Raw genomic sequence first — 16635 nt, 5'->3', positions numbered from 1 at the left:
TTGGTTTGGTGATGTTGTCGACCTTGAGCTCCTCGTTGACCTGTTGTTTTTCGTGATGTTGTTAGACCTTGAGCTCCTCGTTGACCTGTTGGTTTGGTGATGTTGTTAGACCTTGAGCTCCTCGTTGACCTGTTGGTTTGGTGATGTTGTTAGACCTTGAGCTCCTCGTTTGACCTGTTGGTTTGGTGATGTTGTTAGATCTTGAGCTCCTCGTTAATCTGTTGGTTTGGTGATGTTGTCGACCTTGAGCTCCTCGTTTGACCTGTTGGTTTGGTGATGTTGTCGACCTTGAGCTCCTCGTTGACCTGTTGGTTTGGTGATGTTGTTAGACCTTGAGCTCCTCGTTGACCTGTTGGTTTGGTGATGTTGTCGACCTTGAGCTCCTCGTTTGACCTGTTGGTTTGGTGATGTTAGACCTTGAGCTCCTCGTTGACCTGTTGTTTTTCGTGATGTTGTTAGACCTTGAGCTCCTCGTTGACCTGTTGGTTTGGTGATGTTGTCGACCTTGAGCTCCTCGTTGACCTGTTGGTTTGGTGATGTTGTTCGACCTTGAGCTCCTCGTTGACCTGTTGGTTTGGTGATGTTAGACCTTGAGCTCCTCGTTGACCTGTTGGTTTGGTGATGTTGTCAGACCTTGAGCTCCTCGTTGACCTGCTGGTTTGGTGATGTTGTCAGACCTTGAGCTCCTCGTTGACCTGTTGGTTTTCGTGATGTTGTTAGACCTTGAGCTCCTCGTTGACCTGTTGTTTTTCGTGATGTTGTTAGACCTTGAGCTCCTCGTTGACCTGTTGGTTTGGTGATGTTGTTAGACCTTGAGCTCCTCGTTGACCTGTTGGTTTTCGTGATGTTGTTAGATCTTGAGCTCCTCGTTGACCTGTTGGTTTTCGTGATGTTGTTAGATCTTGAGCTCCTCGTTGGCCTGTTGGTTTTCGTGATGTTGTTAGATCTTGAGCTCCTCGTTGACCTGTTGGTTTTCGTGATGTTGTTAGACCTTGAGCTCCTCGTTTGCCTGTTGGTTTGGTGATGTTGTTAGACCTTGAGCTCCTCGTTGACCTGTTGGTTTGGTGATGTTGTTAGACCTTGAGCTCCTCGTTGACCTGTTGGTTTTCGTGATGTTGTTAGACCTTGAGCTCCTCGTTGACCTGTTGGTTTGGTGATGTTGTTAGACCTTGAGCTCCTCGTTTGCCTGTTGGTTTGGTGATGTTGTTAGACCTTGAGCTCCTCGTTGACCTGTTGGTTTGGTGGACCTTGAGCTCCTCGTTGACCTGTTGGTTTGGTGATGTTAGATCTTGAGCTCCTCGTTGACCTGTTGGTTTTCGTGATGTTGTTAGACCTTGAGCTCCTCGTTGGCCTGTTGGTTTGGTGATGTTAGACCTTGAGCTCCTCGTTGACCTGTTGGTTTGGTGATGTTGTCGACCTTGAGCTCCTCGTTGGCCTGTTGGTTTGGTGGACCTTGAGCTCCTCGTTGACCTGTTGGTTTGGTGATGTTGTCGACCTTGAGCTCCTCGTTGACCTGCTGGTTTGGTGAAGTCCGTTAGCGGCAGGCGCAGCTGTCCACGCTCATGTTGGGGTAGACCTTGAGCACCACATTGGCCTGCTCGTCGAAGAAGAGGATGCTGAGGGAGGACATCTTCTCGGGGACGCAGCAGGGCTCAGGGACTCCCGGGACCACGCCCACGGCGCGCACGATGCTCTGGATGGTGGCGTGGTTCGAAGGCTTCAGCGCCTGGAAAGACAGAACAGGAAGGGATTTATTTCTTACTAAGGATGCAGTTTTTAAACTGTATTAAGTGGTCACATGGTACATGTGCACCAGTGAGACAAAGATTCAAGAGTAGAGGCTACAAAGAGGAAGTCATTGAAACAGCATGTCAAAAAGCTAAAAGTCAGAATTGAAATGACTTACTAACTAAGAAGCAAAAACAAGAGGATAATGTGAATCAAGTACTTTGTGACAAACAGAATTAAACAAATTATAAAAAGAACTGGAATATCCTCACGAGCGACACTGAGAGAAGTTCTCCCAGAAACTCCCACTATCAGTTTCCGAAGAGCTCCTATTCTCAGCAATAAGCTGGTCTATGGCCTCCTCCCTCCTCTACAGAAGAAAACTTGGCTTAGTCGAAACCAGGAAACTACAGGTGCGGTAACTGTACCCACCGTGACACCATAAAGACCACTGGCAGAACCTAAACAGGCCATACGGGCAGGGAATCCTCTGTACCACATGGCACTGCATTTTAAACACTCTAACCATAGACTGAACACCTTACAAGCGTTTGGTAAAGATCACATCCCTGAGTCCTTAGGAGGAGGCGACAGACTTAGACGTCTCCTGCAGAGGGCGTCCTTCTGGAGCAACACATCACCCAGCTCTCATCGGGGAACTGGACTTTACCTCTTTTCTTTAATGCTTTTGTAGATATGACATATTTGTACATTATCTTGATATGTATCTTTGTGTTTTATATGGATTTGCAGCTTGTATTTTGAAATGCTGCCCATAGGATGTGCTGCATCAGCTGACTGAGTCCCAGCCCCTATGGGTCATGTGACCACTTAATACAGTTTAAAAACGTCATCCTTACACATGACTCGAGGCCCTGAACAGGCAATGTTTTAATCTAATGGCCTTTTACCAATACTTTTCTTTGAGTGCCTCAGTTTTGTATCTTTTTAAGGAAATATTACCTGTTTGTTAACTTTTTTTTTTTCTAAGTAGTGCTGCCGACTTGAGACCCTGGTTCAGTGTATTGTAGTTGTGATTACGATACCGGTACTTTAACGATGCTTGGTTTGGTACTTTTGTGTGTGTGTGTGTGTGTGTGTGTGCATGTGTGTGTGCGTGTGTGTGTGTGTGTGTGTGCGTGTGTGTGTGCGTGTGTGTGTGTAGGCGGTGGGGGGGGGTCAGGGAGGTGCCCACTGCCCCTGGGCCCCCGCTCATTGGGAGGATCAAAAGCACTTTGTTCTGATGAAATCTGCAGGAAACACTTAAGACAAACTGTCCGTGTCTCAGGTTCAACTCCCGGACCGCTGGGTGCAGCTCGTGTTCTCCCTGTGTCTGGGCTGCTCCTACATCAACCTAAAACATATATAATATCCTCCAGTGTGTTTTTGTGGCAGCGGTGGATTCCAGGGGGATTACTGAGGCATGTGAGTTATGTTGTATCCAAACACTGCCCTCCGCTGGGACCCGCCCACTCAGGATATGATACGTGCGTGTGAATATGAGCTCCATGTGCATAATTACTACGAGAGCTGATTTTTCTCCACATTCTCAAACTCCAAACGGTGTGAAGTTGGATTTAAGTGTCCCATGTTTGTGGCCAAAGCAGGTCTGATTCAGAGGCCGTTATTATGCTGTTTCTAAACCAAAAGGAGGGAGAAAGGAGATGCAACATGAAGGTTTGAAACATACTTAGACCAGAACCATCCAATGCTTTGTTGCCAAGTTCTCAAAAAGTAAGTTTGCAGAAAAAACACACATGAAAAATTAAGACAAAGTAACTGTGACAGACTGAAGAATCCACGATCACACAGTCATGTTCCGCAGCTGCACCTGAAGTGTCCAGAGGTTCAGTGTTCAGAAACATCTGCAATGTGAGAAAAGAGGAAACCCGACCGCTAAGGATCAAGACACATGTTTAGACTGGGTTAGGAACGATCTGAAGGTTTATCAAAGGGTTGATAGACTGATGAGATCAGACTGGAGTGACTCTGATGGACTTTGTCCTGCTCCTCAGTAGGGATGAAAGGCAAGGCAAGTTTATTTGTAGAACACAATTCATACTCAAGGCAATTCAAAGTGCTTCCAAGTGAGTAGTTACAGTCCTAGTTAGCTCATCCTTACTACTACATGCCCAAACCTCTGCCCCTCCTCGACCCTGCGGGGGCCGTGAGCTCATCCATAAGTCCATCCAGTCCCTCAGACCCATCAGTCTATGAACCCTCTGACAAATCTGGTTTACACCACGTCTCTGAGCTCTGAACTCCTTGTACTTCGGGAGAGTGGATTTCTGATTTTTCTTCAGTCTTTCAGTTCTTTAGTGTTTTTGTGAACAAGACGTTTGGTGCGACGTCCCTGAAAGTGTTTCCTTAGAAAGAAACAGCATCATGACGTCACATGTGATGAGTGTGGACAAACATGGCCATGACCTGGGACACGTCAACAGCTTTACACAGATAGAGTTCATAAAGGAACTAGTGTAATTAGTCAGCCTCTGTGTGTGGGACACATGTATGTGGATATATGTACATGTATGTGGATATATGTACATGTATGTTAATATGTACATGTATGTTGATATGCACATGTATGTTGATATGCACATGTATGTTGATAAGCACATGTATGTGAATCTGCACATGTATGTGGATATATGTACATGTATGTGGATATATGTACATGTATGTTAATATGTACATGTATGTTGATATGCACATGTATGTTGATATGCACATGTATGTGAATCTGCACATGTATGTGGATAAGCACATGTATGTTGATATGCACATGTATGTTGATATGCACATGTATGTTAATATGCACATGTATGTTGATAAGCACATGTATGTTAATATGCACATGTATGTTGATATGCACATGTATGTTGATATGCACATGTATGTGGATATGCACATGTATGTGGATAAGCACATGTATGTGGATATGCACATGTATGTTAATATGCACATGTATGTTGATATGCACATGTCTGTTAATATGCACATGTATGTTGATATGCACATGTATGTTGATATGCACATGTCTGTTAATATGCACATGTATGTTGATATGCACATGTATGTTGATATGCACATGTATGTTAATATGCACATGTATGTGGATATGCACATGTATGTTGATATGCACATGTATGTTAATATGCACATGTATGTTGATATGCACATGTATGTTGATATGCACATGTATGTTAATATGCACATGTATGTTGATATGCACATGTATGTTAATATGCACATGTATGTTGATATGCACATGTATGTTGATATGCACATGTATGTTAATATGCACATGTATGTGGATATGCACATGTATGTGGATATGCACATGTATGTGGATGAGCACATGTATGTTGATATGCACATGTATGTTGATAAGCACATGTATGTTGATATGCACATGTATGTGGATATGCACATGTATGTTAATATGCACATGTATGTTAATATGCACATGTATGTTGATAAGCACATGTATGTTAATATGTACATGTATGTTGATATGCACATGTATGTTGATATGCACATGTATGTTGATAAGCACATGTATGTGAATCTGCACATGTATGTGGATATATGTACATGTATGTGGATATATGTACATGTATGTTAATATGTACATGTATGTTGATATGCACATGTATGTTGATATGCACATGTATGTGAATCTGCACATGTATGTGGATAAGCACATGTATGTTGATATGCACATGTATGTTGATATGCACATGTATGTTAATATGCACATGTATGTTGATAAGCACATGTATGTTAATATGCACATGTATGTTGATATGCACATGTATGTTGATATGCACATGTATGTGGATATGCACATGTATGTGGATAAGCACATGTATGTGGATATGCACATGTATGTTAATATGCACATGTATGTTGATATGCACATGTCTGTTAATATGCACATGTATGTTGATATGCACATGTATGTTGATATGCACATGTCTGTTAATATGCACATGTATGTTGATATGCACATGTATGTTGATATGCACATGCATGTTAATATGCACATGTATGTGGATATGCACATGTATGTTGATATGCACATGTATGTTAATATGCACATGTATGTTGATATGCACATGTATGTTGATATGCACATGTATGTTAATATGCACATGTATGTTGATATGCACATGTATGTTAATATGCACATGTATGTTGATATGCACATGTATGTTAATATGCACATGTATGTGGATATGCACATGTATGTGGATATGCACATGTATGTGGATGAGCACATGTATGTTGATATGCACATGTATGTTGATAAGCACATGTATGTTGATATGCACATGTATGTGGATATGCACATGTATGTTAATATGCACATGTATGTGGATATGCACATGTATGTGGATATGCACATGTATGTGGATGAGCACATGTATGTTGATATGCACATGTATGTTAATATGCACATGTATGTTGATAAGCACATGTATGTTGATATGCACATGTATGTTAATATGCACATGTATGTTGATATGCACATGTATGTTGATAAGCACATGTATGTTGATATGCACATGTATGTGAATATGCACATGTATGTTGATATGCACATGTATGTTGATAAGCACATGTATGTTGATAAGCACATGTATGTTGATATGCACATGTATGTTGATAAGCACATGTATGTTGATAAGCACATGTATGTTGATATGCACATGTATGTTGATAAGCACATGTATGTTAATAAGCACATGTATGTTAATATGCACATGTATGTTGATAAGCACATGTATGTTAATATGCACATGTATGTTGATATGCACATGTCTGTTAATATGCACATGTATGTTGATATGCACATGTATGTTGATATGCACATGTATGTTGATAAGCACATGTATGTTGATAAGCACATGTATGTTGATATGCACATGTATGTTGATATGTACATGTATGTTGATATGCACATGTATGTTGATAAGCACATGTATGTTGATAAGCACATGTATGTTGATAAGCACATGTATGTTGATAAGCACATGCATGTTGATATGTACATGTATGTTGATAAGCACATGTATGTTGATAAGCACATGTATGTTGATAAGCACATGTATGTTGATAAGCACATGTATGTTGATAAGCACATGCATGTTGATATGTACATGTATGTTGATAAGCACATGTATGTTGATAAGCACATGTATGTTGATAAGCACATGTATGTAAATACGCACATGTATGTTGATATGCACATGTATGTTGATATGCACATGTATGTTGATAAGCACATGTATGTTGATAAGCACATGTATGTTGATAAGCACATGTATGTAAATACGCACATGTATGTTGATATGCACATGTATGTTAATATGCACATGTATGTAAATATGCACATGTATGTTGATATGCACATGTATGTTGATAAGCACATGTATGTTGATATGCACATGTATGTTGATCTGCACATGTATGTGACGTGTACACATGTAAGTGACGTGTGCACATGTATGTGACGTGTGCACATGTATGTGACGTGTGCACATGTATGTGACGTGTGCACAGGGGTAGTAATAGTACCTTGTTCATAGGGAAGTGGCAGGATCCCGCACAGTAGAAGGCGTCGTAGGCTTTGGGGGAGATGATCCAGTCGCTCCAGCCGATATCCGCAAAGTCCACCTTCAGGTACCGCCGTGAGCACCCACGAGGCTCCGCCCACTTGCGCCGCGCCTTCTTCATGGTGCGCTCGTCGAACTGCAGCAGCGCCACCTTCTGTTTGCCCTCCTTACGGCTCTTCTTCTTGGCCTTGCGCTGGTTTGGCAGGTCTTTGGGGGTCTTTGCGTCCCAGTTCCTCGGGTCGTACGGATGCTCCTGCCCCGGGTACTCCTGTCCAAGGTTCTCCTGTCCCGGGTACTCCGGCCGCAGGTACTCTCCCTCCGGCAGCTCGTTGTTTTGCAGTGGAGACAGCAGGTTGACGGAGCGCCTGTGTCGGGGCGGCGTTCTGCTTCGGTTCTGGAGGTGGTGTCCCTGCAGAGTGCTGACCTCAGGCCCGGCGTTGGGCGTGGGGGGGTGGTGTCGCTGCAGGGTGCTGACCTCAGGCCCGGTGTAGGGCGGGTGGTGTCTCTGCAGGGTGCTGACCTCAGGCCCGGTGTAGGGCGGGTGGTGTCTCTGCAGGGTGCTGACCTCAGGCCCGGCGTTGGGCGTGGGCGGGTGGTGTCGCTGCAGGGTGCTGACCTCAGGCCCGGCGTTGGGGGGGTGGTGTCTCTGCAGGGTGCTGCCCTCAGGCCCGGCGTTGGGCGTGGGCGGGTGGTGTCTCTGCAGGGTGCTGACCACGCTCTCGGGCTCGGACACGGCCGAGTCGTTGGCGTACAGCAGGATGTAGGGCGACTGCCTTAACTCTCGAGGGCGTTGGTGCGACTCCAGCTGCACGGCGATCAGCAGCTGCTCCGCCCGTCCCGCCGCAGCGTTGACCAACCGCGTCACATCCCTCCACAGCCACGCCCCTCGGCGAGCGTGCACGTGCGACAGGTCGAAGCGCACGTGGCCCAGAGCGCGCCCTGCGGTCGAGCCGAAGCTCCACACGTGCAGCTCCAGGGGGGGGCCGCGGTGAGGCTGCTCCCCCGGGAGGAAGTGCAGCGTGGCCGACAGCACAGACTCGGAGCTTCTCAGTGACGTCAGGTTAAAGAGCTGCAGCCGCCGGGAGCCCAGGGCGCCTGCGGAGAACAGGACACGGTCACCACCTCAGCGTGTCATTACGGAGAACTGCACAATATAATAAATGCTATATTATTATATTAAAGCTGCCATTACATTCCATCAATCTCTGTCAGGAAACATCAGAACTACAAACTCTCCAAACTGCAGAAGCAGCATCAGGGCCGGACTGACCACTGCCCACCCGCAGTGGTGTCATGGCAGATCTATGTGTCCGTCCCATTAGAATAACATAGGGGGTCCAGTCGTCCCCATGGCAACACCATACAAAACACAGCATGGGTCCCACTGACTTTTTGATTGGGATTTGATCAACTATTTTCCAGCCAAAGCACATCCATAACTTCCCCTTCCATTGCGTCTTTCCCTCTGCACCCAGAGGGGGCGGGTCCAGGGTTGAAAGGTCAATAACGTGAATATTTCTGTGAATGGAAGCAATTTGTAGTTCACAAAAAAACTCAAAATCTTTGTAAAGATTGCGGCTTTTTTCCAGCCTTCCAGGCAAAATGGCGGACTTCCGGTTTGTCAGGGGGCGTGGCCACCATTATATTTTTAGTTTGTCATCACGTGACGAATGTCTGTAGCAGATCCCGTCACCTCGGTGCAGTGATCATTTACATACTGTGTAAATACTGTCTTTGTTTTATTCGTTTTTTTCTCTTCATACTAAAGAAAAATACTTTTTAGAAGTATTGTTTTTTTCTTCTGATTTATATATACATATACACATATATACTTATATACATATATACATATATACATATACACATATATACATATATACATATATACATATATACATATACACATATATACATATATACATATATACATATACACTTATATACATATATACATATATACATATATACTTATATACTTATATACATATATACATATATACATATACACATATATACATATATACATATATACATATACACTTATATACATATATACATATATACATATATACTTATATACTTATATACATATATACATATATACATATATACATATATACATATATACATATATACTTATATACTTATATACATATATACTTATATACATATATACATATATACTTATACACATACCCAAATCCCAAAGCTCCTTGAAAAAAGCGCTACAACAGTGACATATCAAGACGTTAAGGAAGGTGAAAACGCAGCAAAAAAAAGACACAAAAATCCGATGTTAGGAAAACTTTGTTGTTCTTAGCGTTCAAATGCGACGTTACTCTGGCCAATCGGCTGTGAGCTCCAGTCGAGAAGCTTCACGATTTGGGTAAAGGTTAAGTTCCGTCTCACTCGTCTGTACTTTTAGTGTGACTTTGCAGTTTGCCTTGTTAAAATGAAAACAACAATAAATAAATGTAAAAGTATAAATAATAATAATCATTTACAGCGAGTGGAAACCTGTGTTTGTTCCTTTCGAAACACTGATTTTAATGCTGTTTCAGGAACTGAACCTTTGACCTGACCTTTGACCTCGCTCCGGACAAACCTTCAGTGGCAATGATCCACTCAGCGATAGATAACTGAGTCACTCTCAGCTGCAGGCGTAACACCTCATTTGAAAGCTAAGACCTACAAGAAACACATCAAAGATTTTTCCATGTTGTTGCTTTTTTATTGTATTTTTTTGCTTTTTTTGGCTGTTTTAATCCTCATTTATGTCTCGGTATGTATCGCAGTGTCCCCACTGCTGTCAGACTGAACACCACCACTGTAAACATTTGTTACAGTCTGTTTACTTATTTACTGTTTATACTTGTTGTCCCCACATTGTACATAAGAAACCACTATTTTATGACTTCATTGTTTTTGTTCATTTTTCTCACATTTCCTGTTTGCACCTGAGTGTTTCTGATCTGAATGATCAATAAAGGTTTATTTTATCTGATCATGTCTGTGTTCAGTAACAAACCACAACGTCACAATACAACACAAAACAACATTTACATGGTAAACAAAAGGCACTTTTCTCCCTTCATGAGGCTCTCCCTCATGGGGGGCAGGGGGCGCTGTGGCCCTTCAGCCTGAGCCTCGTTTAAACATGTACAAAGAGAGAGAGCGATAACTATAACCACCTCTGCTCCGGCGCTTTTACGCATTACGCACGGCTTTCGCGCACCATGGCACAACAGTACAGGACGGGAGGGCATCTGACACATGGGTACAGGAGGACGGGAGGGCATCTGACACATGGGTACAGGACGGGAGGGCATCTGACACATGGGTACAGGACGGGAGGGCATCTGACTTACCCCAGTGCGCCTTGAAGCTGCGCACGGTGTTCCCGTCCTTGAACGCGTGCCCGGGCCGCGCGTATTTGGCGTAGAGCCTCCGCATGTGCTCCGTCAGCGTGTCGGGAACCGAAGCGTCCGCCCGGGGTCTGCGCGCGTGCAGCTCCGCGCACGAGCACCCGTGACGCGCGTGGCTCCAGGCGAACAGCAGGAGCAGCAGCGGCAGAAGGCGACACCGCGCCATGGTCCGCAAGGGCTTCCGCGGAGGCGTCAGAGTTTATCCACACAAAGTCACAACGACACGCAGCTCAGGGCCATGTCCGCGCGCACCGGCACGAGCGCGTCATGATCCACAGACACGAGGTCACCAAGTCAGAACGTCCTCCATCCGCGAGGTCACCAAACTCCCCCCAAACTCCCCCCAAACTCCCGCCAAACGTCCCCCAAACGTCCCCCAAACGTCCCCTCTGAGGCGGCACAGCGCGGAGCTCCAGGGGCACAAAGTCCGGCCGCTTTGGACGCGCGGGGGGAGTCCGTGCTGGGCCGTCACGCGCTGTGGAGTTTCTGGTAGGTTCTGGGGAGACTGTGGAAGGTTCTGGGGAGGCTCTGGTGAGACTGTGGAAGGTTCTGGTGAGGCTTCAGCGCAGCCTCGGGTTCGGTACAGTCGCGCGCTGGGGCCTGGATGTGCGCGCTCCTGTGTCTCCTCCGCCTCTGAGCGCGGAGGCTGAGGAGCTGCTGTTTTAAGCTCCAGCTGCTCCAGCTGCGGGGATTCCTCTGCGCGCGCACATGTGACTCTTCACTGCTGTCCACACTGCACCTGTTTCCTCAAGTATCTTTGTTTCACAGTCACTGGACAGTAAAGTAAATATATGCTTCACACACAGGTACTTTACTCTATATCTATAATATATATATATCTACACTGCGTTCCAAATTGTTATGCAAATTTGATTTTTGTATCAAAAAGGTAAAAAAAAAACAATACTAATGAAACTCATGGATGGTGTCATGTCTCAGGCTCTTTGAATCACTGATATTAATCTCAGAGACCTGGGATGATCAGTTTTCAGGTTAAGCCCAGTTAAGGGAAAAACTACTGAAAAAGGATGTTCCACTTTATTATGCAGATCATCATTTTCAAGCAATAAGGGAAAGAAAAAGGATCTTTCTGCTGATGAAAAGCGTGAAATAGTTGAAAGTCTTGGTCTAGGTATGAAAACCTTCGATATTTCATGAAAGATTAAGTGTAATCATCGAACTGATAAGAGATTTGTGGAGGATTCAGACACACTCGGGTTTGTGCAGATAAAGGCACAATGAGGACGGTTTCAGCCATTCATACACCAGATGAATAGAACAGCTGCTACAAAGCTGGAGTCTCCTGAACATGAAGGTGTCGGACCCTCCAGAGGCTGCAGTTGTGCATAAACCTTCTCTCCGGCCTCCCCTAAACTGTTCATTGAAGCTGAAGCAGAAACGGCTGCAGTGGCTCAGAAATACATGAGACTCATTTTCAAACAGTCTTGTTCACTGATGAGGCCGTGTGACCCTGGATGGTCAGATGGATGGAGGTGAACGGCCACAATGTCCCAACAAGGCTGTGACGTCAGTAAGGAGGGGGCGGAGTCATGAGGAGAGAGCTGGTCGGCCCCATTAGGCCCTTTAGGATCCCTGAAGGTGTGACAATGACCTCTTTCTGACTGACCACTGTCTTCTATGCTACAAAAAGAACGAGATCATCTTCATCATGACATCGCCCCATGTCCTGCTGTAAAGAAAACCTCTGCATCACTGGCTGCTATGGGCAGAAAAGGAGAGAAACCCATGATGTGGACCCCCTCCTCCCCTGACCTCAGCCCTATTGAGAACCTTTGGAGCCTCAACAAAAACAACTTCTCTGAGGGTGGGAGGCAGTTTTCATCCAAACAGCAGCTCTGGGAGGTTATTCTAACATCCTGCAAAGAAATCCAAGCAGAAACTGTCCAAAAACTCACAAGTTTAATGGATTTAAGAATTTTGAAGCTGCTTCACACAAGGGCTCCTTTGGTAAAATATAACTTGACCTGTTAATATTTTTTTGATTGAAATAGCTTCTGATTTCAGTAAATATGAACCTCCTAATGCTGCAAATACAACAAATGACCATTTTCAGTTAATTACAAGCTTTAAAATGTATTGAAACGATGAGTTGCAGAATAATTTGGAACAGTGGATTTTGAGGTTTTTACTATATTTATTTTTGAAAAAAATACTGTTTTCACTGGGAGGTTTTTTCCACCACATTTAAATGATCCTCGACCAGTTACAGACTTAAAAATGATGCTGACTCTCATTTGAGTCGACAATTTAGGAAATCTTAGAAAAATGTCATTTGCATAATAATTTGGAACGCGGTTTATATCTATATATCTATATATATATATATATATATATATATATATATATATAGATATATATAGATATAGATGCTGTATGGATGTGCACGTGCTGTATGTTCTCCAGCTCGAGCACTGACAGTGTAGAAAGCAGTTTCCATGCAGGAAGCCACGAGCGCCGTGTAATCAACAACGTAATAACGAACTCTGGCGAACACGTTATTACACTAGTATGTTATTACACTAGTATGTTATTACCCTAGTATGTTATTACACTAGTATGTTATTACACTAGTATGTTATTACACTAGTATGTTATTACACTAGTATGTTATTACCCTAGTATGTTATTACACTAGTATGTTATTACACTAGTATGTTATTACACTAGTATGTTATTACACTAGTATGTTATTACCCTAGTATGTTATTACACTAGTATGTTATTACACTAGTATGTTATTACACTAGTATGTTATTACACTAGTATGTTATTACACTAGTATGTTATTACACTAGTATGTTATTACACTAGTATGTTATTACACTAGTATGTTATTACACTAGTATGTTATTACACTAACATGTGTTGCCTTTAGGGTCTCTCGGAAGTATAAGCATCATAATTTTGGGGTATCAAAGCAACTTTCCCAAACTACCCCCCCTTTTAAGAGTCCTGAGTCCCTTCAGTGTCAGATGCTCTAACTCAATGCAACGTTCGCAAACCGCTCTGAACGTGAAACTTAAACAGATCACGGTTGTGGGGTTACAGTCTATGGTAACTATGCACCCACAAGAGGTCCTACAATCCTGTCGGTAAAGTCTGTGTCTCGTCTTCTCTTGGACCGATGTCTGGGACTCCTGGACGGTGAGGCCTCCTCTGGACATGGCAGCTCTTCAGTGTTGTCATTGTCCTGTCGTGACCACGGTGGCACCAGAGGAACATCTCCTGCGATGGGTTCCTGGACTATGTCTCTGCACTGCCGCAGTACCTCATTTCCATGAATGTCCAGCTTCTTGTCAGATCCATCTTTGAAGGAATGAGCTCATCACCAAAGAGGATCTTGCCGTGAGTTTAGATGAAGCATCATTAGGTCCAGCCCCAACAGGACAGAGTCTGTGAGGGGGCGACATGCACTTCCCAGTCGATTGATTTTGATCCAATTTGGAGGTAACTGGGAGTCCACATTTGGCTTTCTCTTCATTTCCAGCTCCAGCATTTAGAAGATGAGTCTGGTGTAGGTCCGTAGGTGCTGTGTCACATTTCGAGATGCTCTGATATCACAGGTGTCTGAGCTCCTGGGTCTGCAGTGGCTTGTGTTGGAAGGTCATTCACAGTCAGAGGGACTTTCACCCTCTTTCATAGTGCAAGTAATCTGTCCACTCATCCTTCTGGGGTCTGAATTGTACCTGTAGCTGGTGATCTTCACTGTTCCCCTGGTGATGTGCAGTCCCTGGCCTTGCCCAGTCCTTATTGAAGTGTCCGGTCCCACCACATGTATAGCACTGGCTGGATGCTCCCTGATGTGGGCCTGGGGGACGCCCTCTGCTGGTGAACACCTGCTGAGAGTCTTGTTTATCAGGCACCGGGTCCGGATTTGAGGCTTTGGTTTGTGTTGCATTCGGGGACTGGAGATGTTCAACCTGCAGCTTTAAGTTCCCCACTCACAGCCCTTTTCCACCAGGCCGGTGCCGGTGCTGGTTCAGTTCCAGTTTCAGAACCGGTTCTTTCGTTTTCCACTGAACAAACGCTGGCTCTTAGTTCCAAAATCTGGGACGAGCAGCAGTGATGTCAGCGGCTGGGGGCGTGGCTCTCTCCTCCAACAAACAATCAACATCAGTTAGTTTGTGCTTAGAACTTCCTGGAGAAACAGTCTCTGTGGAGGAAACTGTTGTTTTGCTTTATGCTCTTCAGCTAAAACAAGAGTTAGAAAGAAGAAATCACAATGTTAACGGCTGCTGTGACTGAAACAAACTTATTTTCTGTGTTTTATAACCAGAAGTGGCTGTAGTGAGATGTTACTATCCAGGTTTGATGTTGACTTCCCAAAGTGTTGCCGTGACAATAGGCACAGCTCTCATTTAGGTGGAAAACCAAGTCAGTCTGGAACCAACCAGAACCAGCCCAGAACCAGCTCTGAACCAGCCCAGAACCAGCCCAGAACCAGCCCAGAACCAGCTCTGAACCAGCTCTGAACCAGCCCAGAACCAGCCCAGAACCAGCCCAGAACCAGCTCTGAACCAGCTCTGAACCAGCCCAGAACCGGCTCTGAACCAGCCCAGAACCAGCTCTGAACCAGCCCAGAACCAGCCCAGAACCAGCTCTGAACCAGCCCAGAACCAGCTCAGAACCAGCTCTGAACCAGCTCTGAACCAGCTCAGAACCAGCTCTGAACCAGCTCAGAACCAGCCCAGAACCAGCCCAGAACCAGCCCAGAACCAGCTCTGAACCAGCTCAGAACCAGCCCTGAACCAGCCCAGAACCAGCCCAGAACCAGCCCAGAACCAGCCCAGAACCAGCCCAGAACCAGCCCAGAACCAGCCCAGAACCAGCCCAGAACCAGCCCAGAACCAGCTCTGAACCAGCTCAGAACCAGCCCTGAACCAGCTCAGAACCAGCTCAGAACCAGCCCAGAACCAGCCCAGAACCAGCTCTGAACCAGCTCTGAACCAGCCCTGAACCAGCCCAGAACCAGCCCAGAACCAGCCCAGAACCAGCTCTGAACCAGCTCAGAACCAGCCCTGAACCAGCTCAGAACCAGCTCAGAACCAGCCCAGAACCAGCCCAGAACCAGCTCTGAACCAGCTCTGAACCAGCCCAGAACCAGCTCTGAACCAGCCCAGAACCAGCTCTGAACCAGCCCAGAACCAGCCCAGAACCAGCTCAGAACCAGCCCAGAACCAGCTCTGAACCAGCTCAGAACCAGCCCTGAACCAGCTCTGAACCAGCTCTGAACCAGCTCTGAACCAGCTCTGAACCAGCCCAGAACCAGCTCTGAACCAGCTCTGAACCAGTTCTGAACCAGCTCTGAACCAGCCCAGAACCAGCCCAGAACCAGCTCTGAACCAGCTCTGAACCAGCTCTGAACCAGCCCAGAACCAGCCCAGAACCAGCTCAGAACCAGCCCAGAACCAGCCCAGAACCAGCTCTGAACCAGCTCTGAACCAGCCCAGAACCAGCCCAGAACCAGCCCAGAACCAGCTCTGAACCAGCTCAGAACCAGCTCTGAACCAGCCCAGAACCAGCCCAGAACCAGCCCAGAACCAGCCCAGAACCAGCTCTGAACCAGCTCTGAACCAGCTCTGAACCAGCTCTGAACCAGCCCAGAACCAGCCCAGAACCAGCTCAGAACCAGCTCTGAACCAGCTCAGAACCAGCCCTGAACCAGCTCTGAACCAGCTCTGAACCAGCTCTGAACCAGCTCTGAACCAGCTCTGAACCAGCCCAGAACCAGCCCAGAACCAGCTCAGAACCAGCCCAGAACCAGCTCTGAACCAGCTCAGAACCAGCTCTGAACCAGCCCAGAACCAGCCCAGAACCAGCCCAGAACCAGCTCTGAACCA

At 45.4% G+C, this 16635-nt stretch overlaps 1 protein-coding gene across 1 annotated transcript; it reads right to left on the bottom strand.

The window, feature by feature from the left end:
* Nucleotides 1-1498: 1498 nt before the first annotated feature.
* Nucleotides 1499-10940, bottom strand: bmp3 (bone morphogenetic protein 3; the record flags this gene model as incomplete). The annotated part of the gene is made up of 4 exons (XM_079569536.1): nucleotides 1499-1726; nucleotides 7312-7824; nucleotides 7915-8444; nucleotides 10718-10940. 4 exons carry the CDS (start codon nucleotides 10938-10940, stop codon nucleotides 1535-1537), a joined length of 1458 nt encoding a protein of 485 aa, XP_079425662.1. The 3' UTR covers nucleotides 1499-1534.
* Between the last annotated feature and the right edge of the window lie 5695 nt (nucleotides 10941-16635).

The sequence above is a fragment of the Gobius niger genome (genome assembly GCF_951799975.1).
Source record: "Gobius niger genome assembly, chromosome: 13".
In the NCBI taxonomy this organism is placed as follows: Eukaryota; Metazoa; Chordata; class Actinopteri; order Gobiiformes; family Gobiidae; genus Gobius; species Gobius niger.
The sequence above is the reverse complement of the archived record's forward strand: the minus strand, read 5'-3'. Positions and strand labels throughout refer to the sequence as shown.